At 46.6% G+C, this 25,131-nt stretch overlaps 1 protein-coding gene across 6 annotated transcripts in view; it reads right to left on the bottom strand.

Annotated features, from left to right (window-relative positions):
• Positions 1-25,131, bottom strand: part of RBFOX3 (RNA binding fox-1 homolog 3) — a 346,079-nt gene that overhangs the window by 59,195 nt on the left and 261,753 nt on the right. For 2 of the 6 annotated variants that reach the window (XM_082210969.1, XM_082210968.1), the window contains exon 1: positions 1,026-1,167. The exons of 2 other annotated variants lie outside the window; for them this stretch is intronic. In XM_082210969.1, coding sequence (XP_082067095.1) covers positions 1,026-1,127 — 102 coding nt within the window. In that variant the 5' untranslated portion in view covers positions 1,128-1,167. Of the gene's footprint in view, positions 1-1,025; positions 1,175-25,131 lie in introns of those variants that run through there. 2 more of the 6 variants (XM_082210964.1, XM_082210966.1) reach the window with 2 other exon arrangements.

Below are 25,131 nucleotides of genomic sequence, written 5' to 3'. Positions count from 1 at the left end.
AGAATTAAAACCAAATAACAGCTGCCTCCTTTCTCTTGACTAAGACCTTGGAACGAACCAGCAAGAGCCCCCTCCGCCCCCACCCACCAAGGTGGTTGGCCTCATAGGCCACTTAATGCCAGCGGTTAGGATGCCATGAATTTTTAAAACTCCTTCAAGCGCAAATGGAAGGGTTAGCACAGCTGGGAAATGGGGATTTCCGATGCTGCAAAGAGGTTTTTGAAGCAACGGCTTCCTTTCCTCTGGAGATCCTAGGCAAGGAAACATGTGCAGCTCCAGGACCACAGTGATGGGAGTGGAAGGAAGTGCAGTGGTGGTGATACTACAGGCGTGCCAAACCCCCCTCTCCCCACCCCCCGGGAGAAGTTAAGGAACTAGACTCACATTGCAGCGAGATTCTTCAGCTAAGGGAGACACGCCTGGGATTCAGCTGGCTGGAAATTGGGTTGCAGCACTTTGGAGGACCAAGTCGAGACAGACAGATTTATATTTTAAATTACTTCACACATATACATACAGAACATCCAACCGTACCGGAGGCGTAAAATTCGGCCGCAATAGAAAGGCAACTGGGACACAGGGAGGCTGGGATGAACCCTAACAAAAAAGCCATGCATATGCCATTGGATGACACAGATTGTATTCAGGATAACAATACACATCAAAAAGAAATTTCACGCGCATGGTCTCTGTGTGCCATGCATTCACCCGTTGTCTCTAAGAATGCATTTCCGAAAGTTGGACCTAGATATATCCTCAATAACAATATTAAAGCCCCAGAAAAGTGCAATCTCCTTGATCTTAAGCTCGCATCTGATTGCTGCCACGCCAGCACCTCTGCAGCCAGACAGCACACAGGTGCTACCCTGGAACCGTTAACAACTCCTGTGACAACTGAGAAAGCAAAACGGACGTGCCTTTCGGGAGGATGGGGGGAAAGGGGTGGAGGCGATTAAAGCCCTGACCTTTAGATCTGGGGAGTCCAACCACGTGTGAAGCAGGTAGGTACAAAGAGGCGGACTTACCTGCTGGAGGTAGAGGAAGGCCGGGGGGCAAGGTAGAGAGTGTGGGAGCAAGGCTGAGTTGGAGACCAGGAGGCAGCCTGAGTTAGCCATCGAGCAGAGCATGTGTTGCCGGCAAGCCCAGGAGCGGCTATGCTGGCAGCTCCCTCTGCTCCCAGACCCTCTGCTTCTTCCCTTTACAGTACTTGCTTTTTCTCCGTGGTTTTTCTTTTGGCAGCTCCCCCGTGCGGAGCTATTTAAGAGGGCTCCATTGGAGGAGCTGCATGCTGTGTCTCCAGCTCAAGCAGGGAAGGAGCAGCGTGCAGGCTGAGAGTCACTTGGTGCCATTAGACGAAGCTGCTGAATGAATGCATGGTCCGCAAAGGGTGTGTGTGTGTGTATGTGTGCGCGCATGGGGGGTGGAGAGAGAGAGCAGAGGAGGGGGGGGAGAGGGTTGAGAGGCGGGGGAGTCCCCTGTGCATTCAGACATCAAACAGCTCACTGCGAAACCAAGAAAAGCCGGAACAGCTGAGCCTGCACTTAACCCCTCACCTGCTGCAACTCTGCCTCTTGCCCTGTGATAAATAGGCCACCAAGCAGGCTCTGACACTTAACCGGGGTACCTGGCTCAGGCCCACTGCCTCATCTTGCATCAGCCCAGAGAAAATACAGAGTTCCAGGGGCAAGTGGTTCCAGGGGCAGTGGTTCCAGGGGCAATAATTTCAAGATCCACAACGAGGGAATTATGCTGCTGTGGCATCCGCACTTCCCTGCAACATTCCTGGGTATAGGGAGCTTCTCTGTAACACAGGGTACCCAGCAAAGAGACCCTGGGATAAAACCCACAGTCTCTTTCTCTCTCCCTACACATACAGGCAAGACAGACCCAGTGTCCAAATACCAGAGAGAGGTAAGCGAGACCTAGATTCTCACACATATAGATGCCTGCACGCAAAGGCCTTATATGCCCTCTGCCCAGACATGGACTTGCACACCTACAGGCACGCACACATTGTTGCATGCCAGGCCTGCACAGATGGAAGCCAGCTGACCTCTCCTGAAATATGAGCAGAATTTGGCAGGAGATGCATTTGCTGGATTATTCCTGAGTGCTGGGTAGCTTGTCCCATAGGAGCGCAAATAGATCCCAGCTCACTGCACAGAGCCTGTTCCCAGCAGCTTTTGCAGGAACAGGAAGGCATTGCCTTCTACCTCCCTGGAACAAGGCCTGTGCTGTCTGGGATCTTCTCGTCAAAGGCATGGGTCCTTAGGGGCTGCATTCATAGGCTGCTGTTTAGCTAGGTCAGAGTGTGGCAGTTGCTCCCCAACCCTTTGTGATTGGGTTTGCTTGTGATCAGGTTCCGGGAATGCCAATATCTCCAACCTTTACTCTAAGCAAAGTGGCTAAATGTTGCCCACACCCACCAAAACCTGAAATGTTGTTGGCATATTCCCTATTCGATAGCTGGGTGGCTGTGGCAGAGAGAACAGGATGCAAAACTACACTAGCCATTTGACTGCATGGGCCCCTCTCTTTTTTGCTGGGTTTTGAAACAAGACGTTTCAGGGTTACCTGCTCCCCTCTTTGCCCCACTGAATTATGTACAAGAAAAGAAGACGAATGTGTGTATTTTAGCACTGCCAAAATATGGCGTTTTTTTGTTTTTCCTAAAATATGGTATTCCGGTCAGAATGCTTCTAAGTACACACAGGGCACCTTTCTATTCCAGGGACAGCTCCCTCTCTGCGAAATACCCAAGGTAAAGGGAAATTGACATCTGTTTCTAAACACCATTTTAGGAAAGAGAAAAGCTGTGAAATTCATACTCAGTGCTCTGTCCTGTGATATGCAAAGGTGTGGGATGCCCACCTCACAAAAACTGCACCGAAGGCAGGATGCCTGCCCTGTGTAGCTTCTCCCCATTGTTCGCTGAGCCGCTGGTGCTGTACAGATTGCACCTGTTAGAATTTTCCTTTCAATGCAACACCTCTTGGACAGGAAGCCCTGCACTTTAAGATCTGCATTGAAACGTGAAGCTAACACAGGCACATGGCACTGCAATGGGTGAATCTAAACCTAGCAGAAATTCTTCTCCCGGTGTAACTTGCACACATCTCCCTCTAACCTTACATCCTCCTTGTTTGAGAGCTTGTGTGTATGTGTGTGTTTATGGGGTGGGGGTGGGAGTATGAAATTTTTCTCAGGCTTGTAGGATTCTGGGGGAATGGCAACCCTAAAGCACGTGTGGCTTCTCTGCCCTCATTTCCTCCCCTGCCCGTTAACCCTGCATTACACACATATGTACGGACATGCATAGATGAACTACTACAAATGATATACAAATTCTCCTGGCCACTTGTCAGAGGATGCTACAGACCAGCAGCTCATCAAATAGTTACATGCACACGGTGGCAAACAAATTGCTATCTGCATCCACCCCCTATCATTTTCTTATCATGCCACTACAGTTGCACATCCTGATAGTAGTGTCCATTAGCTGAGAGTCCATTTCTGCGGGAAGCCTGCTGTGAAGCCTCTGCTACCGATCAGTGACTTCACAGTAAAGTTTAGTATTGTCATAGCAATAGGAAGGGAGCTGAGGCATCGTGTGAAAGTCTGAGGAGGATGTGCATCTCCCCACTCTGACCACTGGTATGCAGCTTGTAAACATTTCACAGCCGAGCTTGCATTTGGGGAATAGGCACTTTGTTCACGTGTTAAGAAGACCCTCTCCAAGATAGCGAGTCATGGGTGCCCATTTGTAAATTCGGCTGCATAGATTTATTTATATGTTGGGGTTTCAAATTAGCCCCGTCACAAGGGAATGTGGTAAGAAGCAACATGTAACACGCAACTTACTAAAAGGTCTAAAACACCAGTGAAAAGTATAAAACGTTGTTAGTTCACAAATTTAAACAATTTCAGTGGACTTGAAACCTCATCATAAAATGTCAGTCCAAAAACAATGTTCAGCAGCAAACACAGCAAGCGTTCTGGTTCAGATTCTTGGGGTGCCTCTAGAGCAGGAATTTTCAACCTTTTCAGACCCAGGACCCACTTTTAACCAAAACATGGATTTGGAGACCTATTTCTTACTCTTCCACCATATATTTTCATGGTGGTAGTGCTCCTGTTGCAACCCATCTTGGATCAGGGAAGTCTCTAAGAAAATCAGCATGGACTTGTTGCATGGGTGGCCCTGAGCTAGCAGCATTTTTCTCCATTGTTTACAGACCTAGGAAAGGGCAGAGCTTTTGTGCTCAGACCCTGAGGTAACAGCCTGTCTCTCAGGTGCCTACAGACTTCAGGAAGGCCAAGGCTTTCTATGCCTATTCTACAGATGTGCCTCGCATTGAAGGACCCCTGGCTTTTACGCCAGTCCCGCATCTCCACTCAACCCAACTTCCCCAACTGCTTTCTGCTAAAGCACTGGAAGGCCCAGGGTAGATGTGCCAGTCAGCTGCAAAGCCACCTGTGCTAGGTTTCGCTTGCTGTGCGGAATAAACGTGAATCCCATGTTCAGTTCAGCCAGAATGTGGGGTACACTGCAATTGGGCTGCCTTCCAAGGCTCAAAGGCAGAATTTTCCCTGCCAAGCAGAGATGCTTCTAAGTGAGTTTTATTGGGTGATTCTTCCTGGTGCGGCAGTCATCGGAAAAATGCAGAGTGTAAGACCGGGGGCTTGAATTCTTCTCAGTTCTGTCTACATACACACACTCCATCAAGAAAATGTGTCTCTACTTCTCTTTGATGCACTGTGGGGTCCTGGGGGAACACAACTCTCCCCCACAAAAGCTCTCTGTAAGTGCCACATGGCACTGATGTGGTGGAAATTGTGCTGGGTGCGGCTGCCTTTCGCAGCTTTCGGACAAACAGGGTGCAGGCACTTACAGATTTACAATATGAACAGAGTCTGCCACAAACCTCGGCACATCTTCTCAGGAAATGGTTCAGAATAGCAACCTTATTGAAGAGCTGTCTGAAGCTCCTTAGTAGCTTACGTCGCGAGGGACTGTCGGCAAAGGAGAGATTTATGGGTGCTGCCCCAGGTCTCCTAGTGAAAAAAGTATATATGCTAAGAGCCCCAGAGAGCAGAAGGCAAGTCAAGGGTTGAACAGACAGGAATTGGGCAAATGCTCCTTCAAACTGGCTGGCTGCTTAGGTCACAGAGCTGGCTGTTTCTAGGTTAGCATATACCCCTACGTGTTAACTCCTGGCAGCAACAAAAAAGGAAACTCTCAACAAAAAGAGGATTCTGTCTAGTTCCGCAGTGAGTCTGGCCTTACCTTCGATCACCTTCCCACGCTAACTGTAGAGCTATCTGCAAAGTCTCAGGATATAATGCACAAAATGGTGCTGTGATCATTCTAAAAGACAAAGAAAATGAAGGGCAACTTTCCCAAGAAGGGGAGCTTATCTGTCAGTATTATGAAAATACACCCCCCTTCTGCCTAGCTCAGGAAAGCTTTGTGGAAAAATGGAACCAATGATATAGCAGATGGCAGAAGATCCACAAGTAGAATTGTGTGCCGTCTATGATGCTTATACTAAGGGGTTGATCATACTTCACGCAATCCACTTGGTGTGATTTTTAAGACTCAGCAGCTACTTAACGAACCGACAGCCAGCATGATGCTTCCCCTCCCTGCAAGATGCTTGCACAGAACCAACAGAATGGTAGAGTTGGAAGGGAACCTGAGGACCATCTAGTCCAACCCCCCGCAAGGCAGGAATATGCCGCTGTCCCATATGGGGATCAAACCTGCAACCTTGGCGTTATCAGCACCACACTCTAACCGACTGAGCTACCTGTTGGAATCCAATTAGCACCAGTCCCAGTCAGCAAGGTCCATGATGAGGGGTGATGAGAGCTGTAGTCCAGTGACATCAGGAGAACCACTGCGTTGGCTATCCCTGCCCTAAAGCAACACCTTAGAATTACAATACCCATACAGGCCCAGGGGTCATTAAATCTGAGCTTGCCTTGGTAAACACCAAAATATTTGTTCTCAACATGGCCCTATCCCTCCCCTCCAGAGGGAGGGAACAAAGTCTTCTGACATTAGTCTGAGCTTGAGGTACTGAGCACTACTTGGGGGGGGGGAGTAAACTCCTATTCTTGTCTACAGTTGAGGAGGGGCTGGGATATATACTGTACCCACTGGACTATGCCTTAGAATGCACAGAATACATCAGTAAGACTCATAGTTCTCCAAGTGCTTTTGAGGTTTGGTGCCCAACCAGAGAGAATCCCTGCCATTCTCCTAAGCTTCTCCAGGAACTAAAGAAAGGAGTGGGGAGGCTCTCCTTGATTTTGCGCTCTGGTGAGAGCAGAAGATTGACTCGCTAGTAGCAGGCTCACAAGGGTATTTGTGGATCCTTGTCCATGCCCCAAACTCCACACTTTAACTGAGCTTTTAACAACAAATCCAAACCATGCCTTTGCTGTCATCCCTGTGTTCCCACTGGATGGCAAAGGGATCCGGGTAAGCAGGAATCCTGTGGCAGCACTGTGGCCAAGGAATCTGCTAGGACTCAGAGTTCTAGACACCTGTACAACTCAAGATAAATATATGGTCAGTTTCTGACACCTCACACTAATACAACACAATGTCAAAGGCACATAAGAACAATGCAGTTGGCAGCAAGTGGACCTGTGAATCTGATGGGGGACACAGTAATTCTGATAAAACAAAAATACTGTACACAGTTTTGTGTTTGCAAGTGTGTGTGCCTGTGCATTAAAAGTAGCAGCAATTTCTTAGGGTGGAACCTCTAAACTACATTCTTGAGAAGGCAGCAGTCAGAAACAATATGCACAAACTAAGAGAAGAAGAGAAAGAGAACAAACTCTGATGGTGCCCAATAAAAGCAAGTTAAGGGATGTAAATGAGGGACAAGGGTGATGCTGTGGGTTAAACCACAGAGTCTAGGAACTGCCGATCAGAAGGTCGGCGGTTCCCCGTGACAGGGTGAGCTCCCATTGCTCGGTCCCTGCTCCTGCCAACCTAGCAGTTTGAAAGCATGTCAAAATGCAAGTAGATAAATAGGTACCACTCCAGCGGGAAGGTAAACGGCGTTTCCGTGTGCTGCTCTGGTTTGCCAAAAGCAGCTTAGTTATGCTGGCCACATGACCTGGAAGCTGTACGCCTGCTCCCTCGGCCAATAAAGCGAGATGAGCGCTGCAACCCCAGAGTCGGCCATGACTGGACCTAATGGTCAGAGGTGCCTTTACCTTTTAAGGGATGTAAATAGTTCCCCTTCCTTCCTCAAGCCCCTGGAATGACCACTCTGGTGGCCTGTTTCCCCCTTGTTTTGCTCTTGCCTATGCTTATCCTTCTCTTCATGTAAAGTGTAACACAGGGAGGACAAATGAGACTCAATGAGAGGGAAATTAAAAGAAGGCAAAATGGAAGAAGCTGCAGCAATATATCCCTCTCCCTTGTTTTCGGTGCAAGCTCATCTGTTCTCCTCTTCCCACCCTTAGTTCAAGCCCTTTCCCTCTCTTCTAAACCTCAATCCTAAAATTACTTATTATCCGATCACTATAGACTCACTTGCCCTGCAATCTGCCATCATGTACTTATTTATTTATCACTGGGATTTATATCCCCCTTAAGGTCACAGGCTGGGTTACATCAATAAAAGCAAAAATACAAACAAACCCAAACAAATTGTACACAAAGATATAAAGTTGTAAGCATTAGGTATCTAGAATCAGCTTATAAATTTACGATCTGATAAAAAATGATTTCTGGTGATCACACATTCTTGTTGCTCCTTTGCCAGGCTACGACTTCCCCCACTTTCATTCTTCTCTTGCCTTGCTCTTTGGAAGAGCATCCATGTTTATACAGTCAAGCCCCAACCAAGTCATTTTTATGCTCCTTTGCTCCATCAGTGGCCCAAAAGCTGCATCTCAGGATCCCACCATGCAAGGTGAAATTTTGAGATGGGCAAGCAGAAAGTCTGCTCTCCATGAAAGGTGGCAGAAGGGGTGTTGAGTGCTGACTAGAACCCTTAAAGAATCTTGTTTCAGTCCTGCTATACTGCTCCTAAGGGGGAAACAGTTTACCTTGAGGACTATTTTGAGAAAGATTCATTCATTCATTCATTCATTCATTCATTCATTCATTCATTCATTTTCTGCTGTTCACCCTAAGGTCCCAGAGCAAGTTTCAACATTAAAAAACACCATTAAAACTGTGTAAATCAAGTTACAACCATAAAAATAAGGAAGGTCCCCAAAATACATATCTCAAGTGTCAAAAGCCAGGGTAAAAAGAACAACCTCTGGAAGCTGTATCATGAAGGTGCCAGATACACCTCTGTGGGGAGGGCGTTCCACAGCTTAGGGGCCACCACAGTGAATGCCCTCCCCCAGGACACGGACGAACACACACACACACACACACACACACACACACAGTCTCTGAGGGCAGAGAAACTCCCAAGAGGGACCCTCTGCCGATCTCAGCACCCAAGAGGGTCTATAGGGAAGGAGGCAGTCATTCAGATATTGGGGTCATGACTCATTTCCCAAATTTTGGTCTCCAGCTGTTGTTGGACTACAACTCCCATCATCCCTAACTAGCACAACCAGTGGTCAGGGATGATGGGAACTGTAGTCCAAAAAAACAACAACACAAAAAAACAGGTGGGGACACAAGTTTGGGAAACCCTGTTTTAGGGGCTTTAAACATCAACGTGAGCACCTTGAATTGGGCCAGGAAATGAACAGGCAACCAGTGCAGCTCTTTTAGTACAGATGACCATGGCAGCCTGCAAGATGGGAGAGGTGTGCTGGGCCTCTCTTCTTTCCCCCATATTTCTCTTTTAAGTGAAGATAGTGGTGCCAGGGAACCAGGACAGTATGATGAGTTGGGTGTGCATGCACGCAAAGCGAGTGGCTCACTTCAGGCGGGCTCTCCTACCCACTTTGGAGGTTGTGCACAGCTGCACTTGTGGCAAGAGGTGTACAGCACCAACTGTACAACTGGCAAGGTTTCCTAGGGTAGGTTTCTTGGGTTGCACACTTCTTGGGTTGCTAGTGCAGTTGTGCTGTCCCGGTACATTATGGTGTCGCAGCTGTTGCTAAGTTATGCTAAATATTAATAGTAAGTATATTTTATAGCCATTCTATAAACCATTCTAGGGAAATTGTTCACTGCTAGAAATCTTTATCAAAATTTACCACCTGCCAATCGGCAGCTAAGATTTCCATGGGGGCTGTGTCCCTCTAGCTTATTTTTCTGTACAACACATGCAACTTCCGTATCTTTCAAGTACTTAACTGGATCCTATCTTCTCCATAAACTGGCTTATCTTAAACCAATCGTGTTTCTGATTGTTACTGGGAACTTAACTTGCTTGGCCGGCACTGATGGCCGGCACTTTCCCATGTAGAAAGCTGAAAAGCAAGCAAGGTCCAGGGGCACAAACGCTTTCCACATGCACCAATATTCAGATATGCTTTGCTAGCTTTCACATGCATACAGCCCTCTCCCTTTATAGAGGGTTGGCTTTTTGTCCAAGTTTAGACACTGGGATATTTAGACACTGTGCTGTAGAATCAGTGTGGTGCTATATTGCAGAAAAGTACGTCTGGAAAAGGGGTGAGAAACTTGTTCACATTCAGATGCAGCCTTCCCTTTATATTTCCAAATTGCATACTTGGTCGCATTTAACATGATTTAAATGTACAAAATGGTGCCAAGCTGCTAAAGTGTACATTACACTTATTTCATAACATTTTAACTCTGAAATTGTTGCCCCCAAATGTGGAAAACTGAGACAGGTTGTATAAAACCTATATACAGGCTTAGAAATCACTTTTTTTAAAACGAAGGATTGGGGTGTCTTTTTACTTGCCTCTTTATGACAGATTTTTTTATATTTAAAAAAGCTGGTCCCATTTCCCCCTGCTTCCCCGCTAGTGGAAACTGAGATGATTCTAACAAAGGTTGCACAGCACAGAGACACATGTGTCCATATGTTACCCCTTCCTTTCTTCCTTTTCAGAGAGACAGAAAGTTGCAAGCCTACAAATTCTGTGACTAATTAAGGCTACATCTGCCTGTGAGCATATGCACCTGGATCGTGGGGTAGAACACCTTGTGATGGCAAGGAGCCAATAGAGGGTAGCCTCCTCTCAAGACCATGAAGAGCATAGCGTGACCTTGGCTGCAAAGGGCACTTCCAGTCACAACTCTGGGGGGCAGCCAGGACATAGGACAGGTGGCTTCTCAGCAGGCAGGTTGGCTTTGAGCAGCAATTATGTCTTAGTTGGCAGAGTGGAGCATGGTTCGGAGCCTGGGACTCAGCAGTCACCCTAGCTGCTTGGTGAAGGGGATGTGAGAGGTGACAAGATCTGTGGAGAGTTCCCCCATAGAACAGAAATGAGGTCTCCTAGGGACCACCAGGCAACAAAGGTTTTCTTTGGGATTCCTCCATACTTGGTTGGCTCAGCATGCTGGCTTACATCCCTCATACCCAGAGTACTCAGAGAATTGACTCTGGCTAATCAGTTTCTTACCTTCAAACTGCTGGTGATTCTTTGTTAAAGAATTAAATGTGCATAAGGCCCATCATACAAGGGACGTGGATGGCGCTGTGGGTTAAACCACAGAGCGTAGGACTTGCCAATCAGAAGGTTGGCGGTTCGAATCCCCATGACGGGGTGAGCTCCTGTTGCTTGGTCCCTGCTCCTGCCAACCTACCAGTTCGAAAGCACAACAAAGTGCAAGTAGATAAATAGGTACCACTCCGGCGGGAAGGTAAATGGCGTTTCCGTCCGCTGCTCTGGTTCACCAGAAGCGACTTAGTCATGCTGGCCACATGACGCGGAAGCTGTCTGCAGACAAACGCCGGCTCCTTTGGCCTATAGAGTGAGATGAGCGCGCAACCCCAGAGTCAGTCATGACTGGACCTAATGGTCAGGGGTCCCTTTACCTTTAAGGCCCATCATAGCAGTTTGCTGGGTGGTGGTTTAACCAGAGAGTGCAGGGCACCTTGTAAGTTGGGATCTATTTGTAACAATGCAAAAACAGGTGGGGTGCAGCTTTGGGGCGGGCATCTCGAGGAAGGAGATGAGCAGGAATGTGTAGAAGTGGAAAGGGCACAAAAAGGATGCCCTGGCTGGGTGCCCAGGTGGTGCCATGATGCATATGCGATAGGGAAGAGCATAGCCATATCCTATGCCAAACACATTCACATGTGCAGCCCACTCCCCAAAGCTCAGGTCACTCATATGTGTGCATCCTGCTCACACATAGCCGAACACCCAACAACCACACACAGCTTCCTTGAATGGATGTTTCTAATACCAAGAAGACATTCTGAATCACTACAGTAAATAACCATCTGAAACCTACCCAAGCTTGGGACCTAAAGAGTTAAACTCACAGCCCTCCAGATGTTGTTGGACTGCAGCTCCTATCAGTCCCAGATGACCAATAGTCAGGGATGATGGGAGTTGTGGGTCACAGGCTCCCCACCCCCAAGTTAAACTAAGGCACAACGTGGGAGAGAAACAGCAGCATGTACATTCTATCAAGGGAAGGTGTGCTGTCAAGTTTACACCTGCAAGATACAAGGGACTGAAAAGGTAAACAGGAGTCCAAGATGGCAAAAGAGACCCAGAGATTGCATTTTAACCTACTCCTGGTTTAATTAAAAGTCTCCATCTCTGTCTCTGGATTTAGACGATTGGAATGTAGAATAAACTGTTTTGATGCTACAGGAAGCAAAGTTCAGAACTTGTTAGGAAGTTAGAATTTCCCCAACGGTTTTAAATATTATTTTGGCAGTACCATGTTAACTTTGCCCTGTATTATGTTGGTGTCCTGGCATCACACGTGTAACCCATGCACTATCCCACCCCTGTTTCAGTCCTTAATGTTTCGTTTTGCAGTGCATATTAAGTGTGGCCTGCTGTAGCACAAAATGAGTTTTCACATACAAGGTAAAAATGACACTCCCCTCCTGCTATTGTTTTTAAGGGTCATTACAAATATACATGATTTTAGTGTTAAGGCTGCTGGAGAAGCACACACACTGCATTTTTTGGAAAGAAGTACAGCCTCCTCTCTTGGATTGAGCACAGGCAAATCCTGGTTTTATGCTTTGCAGCAGAAGCCAGATGTGCAGAGTGCTGAGTGGCTCCCCTTTGCATCACTCATGAAGGTGCCTCCCTCTCCCCGCCACCCCTGCTGCCTTTAACAGAGTACATCTTCAAGAATATAATAATGGCATGCAAAAATGTTTGATCAGATCCATATGCCAGCTGCTTCAGAGGGGGAAGTGGGCAGCCCATGTGTGGCATGTGGGAGGGCTGAAGAAGAAGAAGAGCCACCAATCCGTACTTGAATCCAGAGGCTGTGTCTGTTCCTCGAGGAACAAAGGTAGGAGGAAGCAGATTCACTCCACAGTAGAAACACCTGCACCTGCTTCCTTATACAGTGGTACCTCAGGTTACATATGCTTCAGGTTACAGACTCCGCTAACCCAGAAATAGTACCTCAGGTTAAGAACTTTGCTTCAGGATGAGAACAGAAATCGTGCTTCGGCAGCAGCGGGAGGCCCCATTAGCTAAAGTGGTGCTTCAGGTTAAGAACCAGAAAGTTTCAGGTTAAGAATGGACATCCAGAATGCATTAAGTTCTTAGCCCGAGGTACCACTGTACATCTCTATGCATGCTTAGGATACAATCCTAAGAGGCATGGATAGCTACATCCTCCATTCATTTGTCTAATCCTCTTCAAAAGCCATCAAAGTTGATGGCCATCACTAACTAGTGGGCCTGAATGCAGCAGGAAAAATCACAACATCTAGAACAGGGATGTGGACCCCTGGCCTTCCAGATGTTGCTGAACTACAACTCCCATCATCCCCAGGGCCAATGAGAGTTGTGGTGCAGCAGCACCTGCAGGGACAAAGGTTCCGCACACTTGATTTAGAACTCTAGGAACCAAGGAAGTTACTTTTAATAAGTGAGGCTATTGGCCCATCTAGTTCAGTATTGTCTCCTCTGAGCTGCAGGAGCTCTCTGCACTTTCAGGCAGGGCCATCTCTGTCTGGAGATCCCAGGCTTGACCCTGAAGCCTTTGGCATGAAACCATGCATTCTACCACGAAGCTGTAGTGCTTCCCTTCCTGCCGCCCGCAGCGACAGAGTTATATTCCGAGTTATTCATATGTCTGTTACTGACAGAGCAACAAAATTAAATAAAATTGCCACCTTTTTAATCAATACTGGTTCTTTCTCTTAAGCTGCCTGGCTCAAAAACCTTTCTTGCCTGCTGCTGCAGTCACCTGAAATTCAGGGTGCACACACAGAGACACGTCTCAAAACATCAGGAATAAGTAGAAGTGCTTTAGAAGAACTACAGTGGGTCAGGGACAGAGGCGGGACAGCAGCAGTTTTAGCAGAGTAGGCGAAATGAAGGCTAAAGCTGAGAGACCTTTAAGGAACTAGGATAAGGATAGTTTTAGAGGTCTGCAGGTTACTGAATGTTTTAGAGGTCTGCAGGTTACTGCAGGTTACTGCAGGTTACTGTCCCAGTGACTTGGACAGTGAGCCAGATAGAAATGGGCCAACTGAGTCACAGCTGCACCACCTACAGAAGCTGGTCCAGCAACTAGGGCACACCAGAATAATGAGTCCTTTGAACCTGAGAACCCCAAGCCAAGGCCCTCAGGGACTGCAGCCTCCAAGCCAGACCCCACTGAGAAACCAAAATCCTTGCCCTCAGATGCATCATGCACCAAACCTAGCCATCATCACAGCTAGCATATGCAGCAAGAGATGATGCAGACCCAAGCCCGAAAGATGCCCCTCTATGCATTTCCACTATCCAGCACTATTAGACTCAGGAACTTTATGGGGAACCCTGGGGGCCTCCAGATGTTGTTCGACTCCAAATCCCATCAACCTCAGCCAGCAAGCCCAATGGTCAGGGATGGTGCAAGTTCTAAACCAGCAACATGGATAGCTCAGTTGGTTAGAGCACGATGCTGATAATTACCAAGGTTGCAGGTTCAATCCTCGTATAGGACAGCTGCATATTCCTGCCTTGCAGGGGGCTGGAATAGATAATCCCCAGGTTCCCTTCCAACTCTACAATTCTATGACCACCTGGAGGGCCGCAATTTAGCAACCCCTGATAGCACCTGGTACTTTTGGGAACAAGTTGTCTCTTCCCTGAGACCTGCCTGGAGTTTTCAAGGGCATCTCTCTCTCTCTCTCTCTCTGACCACTCTCGCTTTCTGTTTCTTGACCTTGAAGTGGGTACATGATCGCTTCCTGACAGTCCCCTGCTCCGGCTACCTCTTTCAGACCACTGCCAGACCTGCTTCCTCCAGATTCCAGCATGGGTTCATCTTTCCCCAGAAACTAGACGCTGACTGGCTTCAGTGGGAGAAAAACCAAAATGCTTTCTTATAAGTGATGTGCAGGGTGGAGGGAAAGCTTCCTTAGAATTCTTGCTTGCTAAGGCAGCATAAATGTTTAATTCACAAATCAAGTGGCAGCTCAGCAGGGGGCAAAGTGGATTTTCCCTCACACATAAGAGTATCATTTCTCCTGCAGGCTGAGCTGCGAAAGGCAGTAACCGTTTCACAACTCAGGGTCTTGGGAAAGGATCTGTGCAAAAAGAAAGAAAGAAAGGAAGGAAGGAAGGAAGGAAGGAAGGAAGGAAGGAAGGAAGGAAGGAAGGAAGAAAGAAAGAAAGAAAGAAAGAAAGAAAGAAAGAAAGGAAGGAGTCCCTATTTTGTGTCTTTGTCCATGGAGTTTTCTTGGCAGGGATACTGGAGTAGCTTGCCGGTTCCTGCTCCAGGTGGATCACGTTTGGTCAAAACTCTCCACTATGACCTGTCCATCTTGGGTGGCCCTGCACCGCATAGCTCATAGCTTCTCCAAGTTATTCTAGCCCCTTCGCCATAGCAAGGCAGTGATCCATGAAGGAGTATAGTTAAGATCCGTATAGTTAAAGCCATGGTTTTCCCAGTAGTGATGTATGGAAGTGAGAGCTGGACCATAAAGAAGGCTGATCGCCGAAGAATTGATGCTTTTGAATTATGGTGCCGGAGGAGACTCTTGAGAGTCCCATGGGCTGCAAGAAGATCAAACGCATCCATTCTTAAGGAAATCAGCCCTGAGTGCTCACTGGAAGGACAGATCATGAAACTGAGGCTCCAATACTTTGGCCACCTCATGAGAAGAGAAGACTCCCTGGAAAAGACCCTGATGTTGGGAAAGATGGAGGGCACGAGATGGTTGGACAGTGTTTTTGAAGCTACCAGCATGAGTTTGACCAAACTGCGGGAGACAGTGGAAGACAGAAGTGCCTGGCGTGCTCTGGTCCATGGGGTCACGAAGAGTCGGACACGACTAAACGACTAAACAACATTTTGTGTGTAAAGTCAACTTCCTCTTTCAAAATCATTCTGAAATATTTCCCACCCCCCCTTCCAAAAGCTGAATAAGCGCACATAGGCTTGAGATGAGTCTCCCTGCTTTTTCTTGACTCAGCGCATACACAGGCACCGGGGGAAAAGTGCATATGAAGCCGAGGATAAATCTGTCACAACGGAAACATATAATTAACCTGCAAGGCTCATTGCCACCAGGATGGGTCAAGAGCAGAGATTATTGGGGGGGGGGGGACTAGACAGACCTGGAGCTGAGCAAACAAAGCTCCACTGCAGTGAAGCAAAGCCTATTTACAAGTTTACTCAGAAGTAAGATCCAAGGAGTTCTCAGGTAAGTGCTGACAGCAGCACAATACTGCAGCCTTAGCAATCACAGTTTTTAAGTACTTCTCACATTACATTCAGACTTATTGGGGTGTCTGAAACCTCATACTACTTGAGAACTATGAGCAACGTCTGGCCATATGCCAGTCAATTAATACTGGGGGCCAAACTAGGCATGATGGCAGTATCAGATCTTCCTGTGTTATTAAAAACAAATGAAACGACAGCCACTTCTCTCTCTCTCTCTCTCTCTCTCTCTCTCTCTCTCTCTCTCTCTCTCTCCCTCTCTCTGTGATTTTAATCTTGGGGCTCATCTACACTCACTTGTTTCCTCACACTTTCTAGGAACAGGTCCACGCACACCTGGTCTGTGTCCAAGATTCCCCTTAGGGTCCCTTCCAACTCAACAATCCTATGATTCTACAATTTTAATGCTGAATCGGAACAAAGGTTTTCTGCGGATTGCCTGCTCCGATTCAGTAGGCAAGAGTGGGTTTTCAAAGGGGAAATTGTGGAGCGCGTGGGGGAGTGCTCAGACACAGACCTGGAAAGCCCTGACCCGTGCCTGGAAATGCGGAGCAAACCTAAGTGTGGATGAGCCCTTCAAAGCAATGAAGAAGGGAAGCGTTAACCCCTTTCCCTGCCCCAATGCAATGGTCCTGACATACCCATAGAGCTCACTGGCATTTCGGAACTCTAAATCAAGATTGCCTTGCTTTATTTCATTCGGAATAAATTCTGCACCTTATCCTCTTTTGTGCAGGAGTTGAAACTGCATGGTCTCAGTGGTTACTTGTAGTCTGGAAGGCCAGGAAGCTCTGATCAAATGCTCCAGAAAAATGACTTACTACGACCAAACTATGGAGGAGGAGGATATAAATCTTCTGGCTTTCAACATGGGGCCATTTGGATGAGTGCTTCCTGGGGCAGATTAGCCCCCATCTGCCCAAAACATGGGAAGTCTGGCACCAAGCTTTGAAGCAATCAGGTGCTGCCACTGTGGGAGACAGGATAATAGGTTGGATGGTTTTTTGGGAATGAACCAGGCAGGTAATTCCTACCTTCCTGATCTCACCCTTGCAAGCAGGTTTCCAATGATAAGAGCCAGCTGGCTGTCTCCAATGTAGCTCAAATATCCAGAAACCCCAACTTTTTAAAAATTGCTAGTTCCTTTCAAAGCAATGGAGCTTAGGATACAGCTTCACTGATTTTGTGTGTGCTTGTGTGTAATATATGGGCGTATATATTTTTTTTAAAAAAAATGAAAAGTCAGCTTTCAAGATGCAAAAAGCCCCTTGGAAAATTCCCTGACTTAGCGGCCTTCGCTTTCACCCCCATACCTGTTCACAGCCCTGCTGCTTCAACACCATTTTTAAGGGATCTTTCATCTTCATTACACAACGCTTGCCAATCAGGGATGCGGTAGAGAACATATTGATATTATAGTGCCACATAACCACCAGATGTGTGTTATGCAAGGGTAAAGGGTAAAATAACCTTTCCCATTGCCCCCCCCTCACTAAAGTGGGAGGAAAAGGGACTGTATCCCTGATGCTTGCACAACTGGGCTGATGCTGCCTATATTCTTAAGTTGCACAGCTGGTTTCATTTACCACCAGATCTGCACTCAAGTCATCACATTTCCTCTTTCTGAATAGGCTGGTTCTACCAATATAGGTAGAACTGGTGCAAATTTTTGAAATTCTATAGTTGCTGCCAGTCTAGGAAGGACTGAGCATAAGCCCTACCACCTCTCTGGGTCCTTTTCATCTTTTCGCATCTCTCTTCTAGAGCATGAGACTGTGAATCAAGATTTTGGATTCGAGCCCCACATTGGGTAAAAGATCCCTGCATTGCAGGGGGTTGGACTAGATCAGGGGTCTGCAACCTTTAAGACAAAAAGAGCCACTTGGACCCGTTTCCGAAGAAAAAACAACAACTGGGAGCCGCAAAACCATTGCGACATTTAAAACAAATATATCTCCGGAGCCACGATCTGACAGCGGGCAGGAAGGTGATGTCGGGGCGGTGCGTGACTAACGCACGCACCGCCCCCATGCGACGTCACAGCCAGTACAGCACCCGCCACAGTGAGGAGTGTCGGGGCGCACAATGCGCCTCCTCCCCTCGCTAGTATCCGCCCCGGAGCCGCAGCAAAGATGTAAAAGAGCCACATGCAGCTCCGGAGCCGCGGGTTGCAGACCCCTGGACTAGATGATCCCCATGGTCCCTTCCAACTCTACCATTCTATTATTCTAATGCACATAGAGGGGATGATAAGTTAAAGCAAGAAGGGGTACTAAAGAGGGAGGTTTAGGGGGGAGGACTCAGGTGTTCCAGTTTGGCCAAGACAGAGTTTAGCTAAAAAGTGGAATGAGACACAAGGAAACCATGGTTAGTAGAGAGCTGAAATAGCATGGACCTGAGCCCTCAATTTCTGAAGCAAATACTAAAGTATATGCATCTCTCTCTCTCTCTCTCTCTCTCTCTCTCTCTCTCTCTCTCTCCATCATCTTCCTTCAAGCCTTTAGAACCTGCTATAGATGGGAGAGATGCCTTGTTGCAGAATATTGCAAATTTCACTTCTACTCGCAAAAATCATGGAAGAGTAATTAACAAGGCTCTTCTTGGTGGCGGGGCAAACAGTTGGGGTGACTGCAAAAAGGAAAATGCACAGCTTTTGAAGAAGGAAAAAGGAAAGAAGCCTGTGGAATGGGGGAGGAGTGCTTTGCTGCAGGAGTATGAATACATGTAAGAGATAACAACGCTGGTCTTTGGCTCAGTTTGTGTTTGCCATAGCTGCAGTCTTATGCACACTTATCTGGGAGTAAGTTCCATTAAACTTAATGGGATTTAATTCTGAGTGGGCATGAACAGGGTTGCACTGCAGAGGGCTAGACAAGCCCTTTAGCATATTTGAGTTTGAGTTGTAGAGTGGAAGATGGCTTCGCCTCTAAGGAAACAGCAATAAGAGCAACTATAAACAAAATAGGTTGTGCAGGGAGATATCGTGCCACTAGTAGAACTGCAGGAATGCTCTGTTAAATGGCCACAACATTTCAGCAACCATCACCTACACAAAACTCACAACTGCCATGGAGATTATGGTTTGTGTGACAAGAAACAGAAGCACCCACAGGCTTACTCACAATAACTGAGTAATAGAGGCTGTGTACACACCATACATTTAAAGTGCATTTGAAACACATTTCCCAGCCCCCTCCCCCCAAAAAGGTTGTATTGGTACCACTCTATTTTGCCTTGGTCAGACCACACCTGAAATATTGTGTCCAGTTCTGGGCACCACAATTTAAGAAGGATGTTGACAAATGGAACATGTGCAGAGGAGGGCAATCAAGATGATCAAGGGTCTGTAAACAAACCTTATGAGGAGTGGTTGAGTGAGTTGGGAATATTTAGCTGGAAAAGAGGACTGAGAGGAGATATAATAGCCATCTTCAAATATCTGAAGGGCTGTCACATGGAAGATGGAGCAAGCTTGTTTTCTCTTGCTTTGGGTAGGACTCAAACCAATGGCTTCAGCCCCTTCTTGCCTTGCGGTCCCTCTGCTCCTACCCAGATAATAGCTAGAGTTCCTAGCACTTGGGCCTTAAAAACCTTAGATTCGATGCCTCCGTCTAACAACAAGGGAAATCTCAGAAAATTTAAACAGTGAAGAACACATGCTACTAATTTTCGAAGCTTGGCCTCTGGTGCTGTGAACAGCCAGCTTGCAGCCAAACCCACTGAAAAATTCCTAGGTTTCACCCTCACTTTTTACTCCCATTTCCTCCCCGCCACTTATGTTCCGGTAATTGAACTGGGATACTTGTGCAGAACCTTCTCTCACATCAGTCAGAGAAAGACAGATCCAATACATATACTCAAAGCAACTTTCAACATTTGGTGGTTCTCATGAGCCAAGTAGTTAAATAAGCCACTTTTTGCGTGTGTGCTTTCATCAGCAAAGCAGTGGAAGAATGGTTTCCTATCCGTAACCCTTTCATTAAATAATAATATATATATATATATTTTTTAGTGAAGTGGTTAGTGTCAAGGCTCTGGCTAATTGGAGACAAGCACAGGCTGAATCACCTCTGACTATGTATTGTCTGTGCAAATGTACTTGCAAGGACTGGTTGTGATCCTAAATGAGAACCAAGCTCCGGGAAACATTTCAGGAGAATATACTGAGCACAAATCAAGCTCTGAGGCAATGCAGGAATGCCTATTGGAAGTGGGATGGTAGCGGAGGAAATCTAGGGGTGGAGGGGGTTGAGGCTGGCACTGCAGGACTGTGTTCTGCAATGACCACAAGGAGATACGCACAGCACGGGGTAATTTTAAACAGTGGACTTAATGGCCTTGTGAGCTATCTTATACGGGGAACATTACTTCAAAATAATGCTGTGTTGGGTGGCTCTCCTGCAAGTTCAGCTCCCTTCTCTTCAAAATCTAGTCCTGACGGCACCACTCTTTGGTCACTTCAAAGGCGTTTTGATTTGAGTCAACTTGTTGCACCCTACTTCCTGCACACCTCAACTCATTTCTAAGCACGTCCCTTTCTGCTTCTCATCTCTTTTATTGCCGTACCACTCTGACACCCAGCTTTGGTTTGTGGAGATGTTCAGATCTCTGCTGTTATCATTATAAAAGGGATAGTTCCTTAGCTATTTGCTGCAGAATGTCCTAGGCACTGTGGTCAATGGTGACCACAGATAGCAACAGCTGCCAAACGATAGCCAAACGGCTGTAGTTCCGTCATTGGCTTGGAATCAGAGCTGGTGGTGCAGGTGCTAATTCAACAGGCTTACCCAGACACATAATTGCTCATGGGAGCAGTCTACCTGTATGAGAGGTAAGAGGTAAGGGACTGGCCTCATGGATGACAGCTTCTCCTTTTCCATGATTAAATAATAATAATCTGTCTGTCTCCTCATTTTGTTTTGCCATAAAGGAGAAGAGACCTGCTGCCAGCCCCCTTCTCTTGATGCAGGCCACTTGCAGTTATTTGCGCTTATAACCTAGCTGCAAGAAGATCTGCACCACCCTGGAGAAAATGTTGTAAGTTAGCCATACTGCAGTTCGAAGCCATTGGCTTTCGCTGAATCAGTCCCTGAGGGTCTGGCCAAGCCTGGGGTTCCTGAGTAGCTGAAACAATCACCCACCTTCCTAACCCTGCCGTCCAAGGTGTTGTTAGAGGACGGCTCAGGGGACCTGAGCTCCAAGTCTCTGGGCTGGGCTTCAGATCTCCTGCCCCTTCACTCACCTAGGTGTGTTTGTGTGCTGGCTAGGTGCCCTTCCTCCTGCCATCTAAAGGTGCTTCCAGACTGTTGTTCTTTCGCCATGGGATTCAATCACATGGCAGCAAATTCAAACTGAACAGTCAAGGTGGATTTAGGCCTCTTTTGCTAAGCTAGACTTCTTGCAATAAGCGGGGAAATGCACTGAAAAGTATGGGGCAATGATTGCTTGATGGGGTGTTGTATAACCAACGCTCAATAGCTGGCTTTGTCTAACCTCCCTACAAGCTTTGAGCAAACCAATCAGGATGGAAGCTCAATAAGTGGGTTTCCTGAAAGCAACCCTAATTTGCCCAGAGACGTTCTATACATTTATGCATTTTTGTCATGGGCCCGTACAATGCACCTGATTCTTCCTGTGGTCCATGGCTTGTCAGGGAAGAGCACAGGGGGAGAAGGGATTTCTGACGCTGATTATCCTATATATCATCAGAATTACTCACAGCTTTTTAAACCATACTGTCCAATCCCATTCAGCTAGTTGAGAGAACCTGTCTGTTTCCACAGCTCAGCTTCATTCCTAAACTCCTAGGGAAAATCATATCGGACCCAAGGACCTATAACAGTCCACCAAGATGAAAAAATAAAGGACTTTTGGGAATTCACATTGCCAATGAAGTTTTATAATAAATAAAGGAAAAGTCTTGCTTTATGTTTTGTTCATAACATATCAAGGGTAAGAAATGGACATATGTATAGTCAAAATACTTTTTTAAAGTTCAGAAGCTGTGGGTTGATCTTTCCTGCCTCTCACTACTGAGCTTTTTAGACATGTGGCTAATTCTGTGCATGCATACCTGAGTATAAAATGCAAAGTGAGAATCAGCCCTGAGGGGCATCTTGCAATCCTTCTTTGTAGAAAGATCTCTCTGTCTCTCATTTTCATCACTGATCAAAAAGTGTGCTTCCTGCACACTCATGCCCCCACCCTTCAAACTGGCATGAGGGAGGCACACAGGTCTAGTTTATGTAATTTATTTCTTCTCATACAAAGAGCCCTGGCCTTCTGCAATATGCATTAATGTGGACGATCCTAATGTGTGACCTAAATACAGTCGTACCTTGGTTCTTGAACAGAATGTGTTCCAGGAGTCCTTTCAACTCCTGGAACCATTCGAAATCCAAGGCACGGCTTCCGATTGGCTGCAGGAGCGTCCTGCAGCCAATCGGAAGCTGTGTCGGATGTTCGGCTTTCAAAAATCGTTCGAAAACCAGAACACTCACTTGCAGGATTCGATCAGTCGGGAGCCAATTTGTTCTGGAGCCAAGGCATTTGAGATCCAAGGTACGACTGTAATCCCCAGTACCTTCAAATATAATTCCTGTGGTTGTTTCAGCTGCTGAGATAGTGGAAGGTGCTGCCTGTTATAGCTATATACATGGATCACATATTAGCCTTGAATACACAAGCTTGGAGAGGAAGGTCCAGCATTGTTTGTACAGGGTAAGAAAATTGTTGTGAATCAGATGGCAGCTTTCCCCCCCCCTTTTCTTTTAAATTGGGCCTATGAGAACACCCATTTTTCAAAAGCACACAAGCCACTTCTATTCATTATAATGCTGTTACCAAGCCTAGGCAGGAACTGCCTTTTCCAGTCTTCTTTGCACATGCTCCATTACCATTCTTAATTCATATTGCACTCTCACAGTCCAATTGCCATTTTTTTTTTTTGCAAGTGTTACTCCAGCCAGCCAGGGAAACTGTGAGTCAGGCTCACGTGTTCAGGGACTGGGCAGCAATAGTGCTGGTCATTCTCTTGGACTGCAAATGCATTTCGTGGCCCCATCTTTTAAAGTAGATTTGCCAAGCTGGTGCCCTTCCGATATTTTAGGCTACAACTCTCATCAGACCCAGGCAGCTTGCTGTTGCTGATGAGAGTGTTGCAGTGCAGTCCAAAAGGCTGGATGAAGACTGATGAAGACTGCTTTGAACCTAGCCTGGATATCGAGGGCAAAGGTTCCTACAGTGTATGGTGACCTTTCCTAGTTTGGGTCTACAAGTACCATTTGACGTAAAGCAGAAATTCAGATTCATTTCGCTAAGTCGCTTAAACAAGTGTCATACAGCTAGTATGTAAGAAGAGCCCCGCAGGATCAGACCACAGATCCAACTAGTTCAGCATGTGCTCTCACTGTGGCCAACCAGATGTCCGTGGGAAGCTCGAAGGACCAGAACACAACAGCCCCATCCCATTGTTCTCCAGCAGAATTGTATTCAGGTTTATGTGGCCTCTAATACTGAAGGTAAACATATAGCCGTCATGCTTAGTTGCTATTGGTAGCCTTATCCTTCATGAATTCATCTAACGCTCTTTCAAAGTCATCTAAGTAGGTGGCTATCACTGACTCCTGTGAGATTGAATCTCATAGCATAACTATGAGTTCTGTGATTTTCCGATTTTCAGCTTCACTGCATGTCCCTGAGTTCTAGTATTTTGAGAGCAAGAGAAGCTTCTCTGTTTCCACTTTCTCTGCACCATGTAAAATCTTCTATTATGTCCCGCTTTGCTTGCCTTTCTTTCTAAATTAAAATACCCTAATGTTGTAAACTTTCCTCTTAAGGGGAGTTGCTCTAGCAATCATTTTGGTTGCCCTCTTCTGCACCTTTTCCAGTCCTACATTAAGTCTTATTTGAGGTGTGACGACCAAACAGCATTCCAAGTGCAGTTGCACTACATATTTGGATAAATCTTTATCATATTGGCAGTTTTGTTTTTGATTCATTTTCTAGGGCTCCCCAGAATGGAATCTACCTTTGTGGTATCAGCCACACACACTGGTTTTATATTTTTTTCGAGCAACCTCAAAATCCATTTCTTGTTGGTCACGGCCAGTTACCGCCTGCCATAGCAAAAACCGCCCCTCCTTTAGATACTAATCATCTGCATATGCTAATTCATCTAAATCTATATGCAAATTTAGACCCCCCCATTGATTAGCATTAAGATGAATACATGTTGGGAGGCAAGTGAAACGAAGTCTTACAAATAGTTCTTGATTCTTGTTCAAGATCTAACCCTACTGCCTTGACTGCAGGTTCTTCCAGATGGTTACTGTTTTGCCCTGCAATTACAGCGGTTTGGGGAGTCTTGAGCAAAGCCCACTTCCTCAAAAGATCGGACTTTTAGCAATAAGGAAAGTGATGGGGAAATGCACAGGAAAGTGTGGGGTGACACTTTCGATAGTTGTCCCTCAAACAAATCAGGATCAATGCTCAATAAACAGCTCATCTGGAACCACCCTGCTACTGAGCTGGACCACAGAAATGTAAAATCAAACAGTCTAGTTTGCCTGGGCAATAAGTTGGGGGAAGAGGAAAGGACAGCAGCTTCCTTCCACACAGTACTCTCATAAGAATTTGGAATTGCCAAGCATAGATAGAGAAACACCTCCAACAAAGCTCTTGGAATAAGGCGTTGGCTTTCTCAGGAAATGTTAAGACAAGTTAACACCTGCCACTGGGGCACTAAGGTCCAGCGCCATTCATCTTCAATCTACACTCCATTTCCAGCCAGGCCCTCATTCGCCCCAATAATGTGCAGTCAAGGCTGAAGTGTATTCCTGGGTTTCATAATTGTTTCCTTCTTCACCTGGCTGAGCGTTCAGTAGTATCCTGTAGATTTAAAAGGAGGATGCTGACGGCTTAAAGGACTACTGCTCAGAGAGGCCCTTTCCACATATAATCCAGCTGCTCGGTACCTTTCTTTCAGTGGCAGACTGCCCCCCTTGCACTGCACGTATTCCAGTTTTGCATGAGGGCAATGGTGCAGAAGAGAAAGCCGGAGAAGACATGGAGTTCTGCTTGGAACAGAACACACAATGAATTAGGGGGCCTCAGATTTCATTCCGTGCGGACTAATCTGTCGGGAATTCAGGCACAATGATAACGAAAGGTACAGGGAAGTAAGTGGCAGGGCTGCTGAAAGATCCTGTAAGTTGTCCTAACCTCCACTCACAAGACACACTCCCAGGACAGCAGGCGATCGTTCACCTGTAATTCCAGCATATTCCACTTTCCCAAGTAATACGTACAAATAGAGTTGGCTCTTGCCCGGCCGACAGAGATCTACTGCT

The sequence above is a fragment of the Podarcis vaucheri genome, assembly GCF_965113315.1.
Source record: "Podarcis vaucheri genome assembly, chromosome: 2".
Taxonomy (NCBI): domain Eukaryota; kingdom Metazoa; phylum Chordata; class Lepidosauria; order Squamata; family Lacertidae; genus Podarcis; species Podarcis vaucheri.
The sequence above is the reverse complement of the archived record's forward strand: the minus strand, read 5'-3'. Positions and strand labels throughout refer to the sequence as shown.